Here is a 2,227-nt window from a genome sequence, read left to right as displayed (position 1 = left end):
ACTGAAAGAGTAGTAGATGCTTGGAACAAACCTCCAGCAGACATGGTTGGTAAATCCACAGTAACTGAATTTAAACATGCCTGGGATAAACATATATCCATTGTAAGATAAAATACTGGAAATAGTATAAGGGCAGACTAGATGGACCATGTGGTCTTTTTCTGCCGTCAGTCTTCTATGTTTCTATGTTTCTAGTTGTGTTATAGGTGGTGTTGAAGAGTTTTACATCGTCGGCGAAGAGGACACAGTTGCTTGTGATGATAACTTGAAGGTATGTGGATTTGTATTTTTGCAAGGTGTGGAGAAAAAAATAATAACAATAACCCCCACCACCGAACCCTTCAAAATAGAAATAAAATAAATTCTTCTGCTTTAGGGCTTCCAAGAGCAAAGAGCCATTTAAGTGCTGAGGATCTGCAATTGTTCACTTTCTCCAGAAGATGTCTCCTTCTCCTGCCCCACTTCCAAGTGGGAATTGCAAACTCCCACCCTTCCTCCCTTAGCCAACTCTCAGCTTTCCCCCTCTGCTCCACCCACCCTCAACTATTTCAAGCGAAGCAGGAAGCCCAGCGGTGGCTGCCCTGTTCCAGGCTCCTGGAGCTCCGACAGCCTTCTTCTCCCGCCTTCCAGGAACCTTAGACCTTCCGACATGGCTTGTCCCATCTTTGTGGAAGGGGAAAACTGCAAGCCTTCTTGGAAAGAAGCCACTGCGGGCTACAATCCAGCAGACACTCACTTGGAAATCCTTGGCAAGCCAGTGATGGAGCGTTGGGAAACCCCCTACATGGAAGCCTTGGCCAGCCAGGCTGCTTCGCAAGGTAAGATCAACCCTTCTCCTCCTCCAGAAACGTTGGTTTACTACCCAGAGCATACAAAACATTTGTCAGACCAATTCTTGAACACAGCTCATCTGTTTGGAACCCATGCTGCATTTCTCACATTCAGAAGAGAAGGATTTAGGGGTAGTGATTTCTGACAGTCTCGAAATGGGTGAGCAGTGTGGTCGGGCAGTAGGAAAAGCAAGTAGGATGCTTGGCTGCATAGCTAGAGGTATAACAAGCAGGAAGAGGGAGATTATGATCCCGCTATATAGAGCGTTGGTGAGACCACATTTGGAATACTGTGCTCAGTTCTGGAGACCTCACCTACAAAAAGATATTGACAAAATTGAACGGGTCCAAAGACGGGCTACAAGAATGGTGGAAGGTCTTAAGCAGAGGTCTTCAAACTTGGCAATTTTAAGACTTGTGGACTTCAACTCCCAGAATTCTCCAGCCAGCATAGTTGGTTGGTGAACTCTGGGAGTTGAAGTCCACAAGTCTTAAAGTTGCCAAGTTTGGGGACCCATGGTCTTAAGCATAAAAGGTATCAGGAAAGACTTCATGAACTCAATCTGTATAGTCTGGAGGACAGAAGGAAAAGGGGGGGACATGATCGAAACATTTAAATATGTTAAAGGGTTAAATAAGGTCCAGGAGGGAAGTGTTTTTAATAGGAAAGCGAACACAAGAACAAGGGGACACAATCTGAAGTTAGTTGGGGGAAAGCTCAAAAGCAACGTGAGAAAATATTATTTCACTGAAAGAGTAGTAGATCCTTGGAACAAACTTCCAGCAGACGTGGTTGGTAAATCCACAGTAACTGAATTTAAACATGCCTGGGATAAACATATATCCATTGTAAGATAAAATACAGGAAATAGTCTAAGGGCAGACTTGATGGACCATGAGGTCTTTTTCTGCCATCAGTCTTCTATGTTTCTATGTTTCTAATACCCTCCAAAATGTCCAGAAATACTTCACCAGAGGAGCTCTTCACTCCTCTACCCGTAACAGAACACCCTACGAAACTAGACTTACAATCCTGGGTCTAGAAAGCTTAGAACTAAAACGCCTCAAACATGATCTAAGTATTGCCCACAAGATCATATGCTGCAACGTCCTGCCTGTCAAAGACTACTTCAGCTTCAACCACAACAACACAAGAGCACAGAACAGTTACACGCTTAATATTAACTGCTCCAAACTTGACTGTAAAAAATACGACTTTCGTAATCGAGTTGTTGAAGCGTGGAACTCACTACCGGACTCTGTAGTATCATCCCCTAACCCCCAACACTTTACCCTTAGACTATCCACGGTTGACCTCACCAAGTTCCTAAGAGGTCAGTAAGGGGCGTACATAAGTGCACCAGAGTGCCTACCATCCCCTGTCCTATTGTCTATCC

The 2,227-nt window shown here is 44.4% G+C and overlaps 1 protein-coding gene across 1 annotated transcript in view; it reads left to right on the top strand.

Annotated features, from left to right (window-relative positions):
• Positions 1-513: 513 nt before the first annotated feature.
• GAMT (guanidinoacetate N-methyltransferase) overlaps positions 514-2,227 on the top strand; it is an 18,402-nt gene continuing 16,688 nt past the window's right edge. The window contains exon 1 of the mRNA XM_070732334.1: positions 514-818. Within this exon, the coding sequence (XP_070588435.1) occupies positions 650-818 (169 nt within the window). The 5' untranslated portion in view covers positions 514-649. The remainder of the gene's footprint in view (positions 819-2,227) is intronic.

Source organism: Erythrolamprus reginae, chromosome 1 (assembly GCF_031021105.1).
Source record: "Erythrolamprus reginae isolate rEryReg1 chromosome 1, rEryReg1.hap1, whole genome shotgun sequence".
NCBI lineage: Eukaryota > Metazoa > Chordata > Lepidosauria > Squamata > Dipsadidae > Erythrolamprus > Erythrolamprus reginae.
This window is presented reverse-complemented; position numbering and strand designations above follow the sequence as displayed.